The sequence below is a fragment of the Haplochromis burtoni genome, unplaced genomic scaffold (assembly GCF_018398535.1).
Source record: "Haplochromis burtoni strain Fernald_Lab_line unplaced genomic scaffold, NCSU_Asbu1 Contig_557, whole genome shotgun sequence".
NCBI classification, from domain to species: domain Eukaryota; kingdom Metazoa; phylum Chordata; class Actinopteri; order Cichliformes; family Cichlidae; genus Haplochromis; species Haplochromis burtoni.
In genome coordinates this window covers 45,840-47,154 of record NW_024582918.1, presented here as the reverse complement: position 1 = coordinate 47,154, position 1,315 = coordinate 45,840, and the positions used below count along the sequence as shown (strand labels likewise).

Below are 1,315 nucleotides of genomic sequence, written 5' to 3'. Positions count from 1 at the left end.
GCTGCAGTCATGGCAGACTGTCCTCACACCATCGGGGTGGAGTTCGGGACGAGGATCATGGAGGTCCACGGGCAGAAGGTGAAGCTGCAGATATGGGACACGGCAGGTCAGGAGCGGTTCAGGGCCGTCACCAGGTCCTACTACAGGGGGGCCGCCGGGGCCCTCATGGTCTACGACATCACCAGGTACCTAGGCAGGCGAGGGTGGATGGAGGAGGAGAACTCTGTGTCCTGTTTACTTAAAGGGACAGTTCACCATAAATGTAAAACTCTGGTTGCTCCGTCCTGTCGAGCTGCTAATTCAGCACTTTGTTGTTTGAGATCACAAACTGATAAAAAGACAAAAACCAACAAAACAAATCAGATAAGCAGTGAAGATCATTTCATACAAAACAAAACATACACGAAATGAATGTAAGTTTCTGTCCTAGTAGAAAAAGTCGAACCATTAGATGAATAATAAATGATGAATGTGTATGTAAAGTCATGTTAGATTAAATACATCAGTTAAAACAAAATAAACTGATAAAAATGGAAGTGATCCACAGACGCTCCGGTGAGCGGCTTCACGTTGGAACTATTTTCTTTCTACAGTCTACATCCGCCAGTTATATCACTGTGCAGGAGGAAGTGTGCACTGAGGCATGAGGAACTGAGCATTATCTCTGTGCTCAGCTTTTTTTGTTTTGGTGGATCTGAAACATCCTTGAAAGAGTAGTTGTCAAACAGCTAACAGATCATCTGCAGAGGTTTATTTGAAGAGTTTCAGCCAGATGTCAGAGCTCAGCACAGAAACAGCTTTAGTGAAGGTTACAAATGATCTTCTTATGGCCTCTGACAGTGGACTCATCTCTGTGCTTGTCCTGCTAGACCTCAGTGCAGCGTTCGATACTGTCGACCATAATATCCTATTAGAGCGATTAGAACATGCTGTAGGTATTACAGGTACTGTGCTGCAGTGGTTTGTATCATATCTATCTAATAGACTCCAGTTTGTGCATGTAAATGGAGAGTCCTCTTCACACACTGAGGTTAATTATGGAGTTCCACAGGGTTCAGTGCTAGGACCAATTCTGTTTACATTATACATGCTTCCCTTAGGCAGCATCATTAGAAGACATAGCATACATTTTACACTGCTATGCTGATGACACCCAGCTCTATCTGTCCATGAAGCCAGATAACACACACCAAAGTTAAACTGCAGGAATAGCGCTTGCGTTTTCACTTTCTTTCTTAATTCAGATCAAACTGAGTTATTGTACTCAGTGAGACAGACACTTCGTCTATTTTAGAGTAAGGGCTTCAAGTTTCGC

General features: G+C 43.6%; 1 protein-coding gene across 1 annotated transcript in view; it reads left to right on the top strand.

The window, feature by feature from the left end:
• LOC102293273 (ras-related protein Rab-14) overlaps positions 1-1,315 on the top strand; it is a 4,996-nt gene that overhangs the window by 1,872 nt on the left and 1,809 nt on the right. Inside the window, exon 4 of the mRNA XM_005948229.2 lies at positions 8-185. Within this exon, the coding sequence (XP_005948291.1) occupies positions 8-185 (178 nt within the window). The remainder of the gene's footprint in view (positions 1-7; positions 186-1,315) is intronic.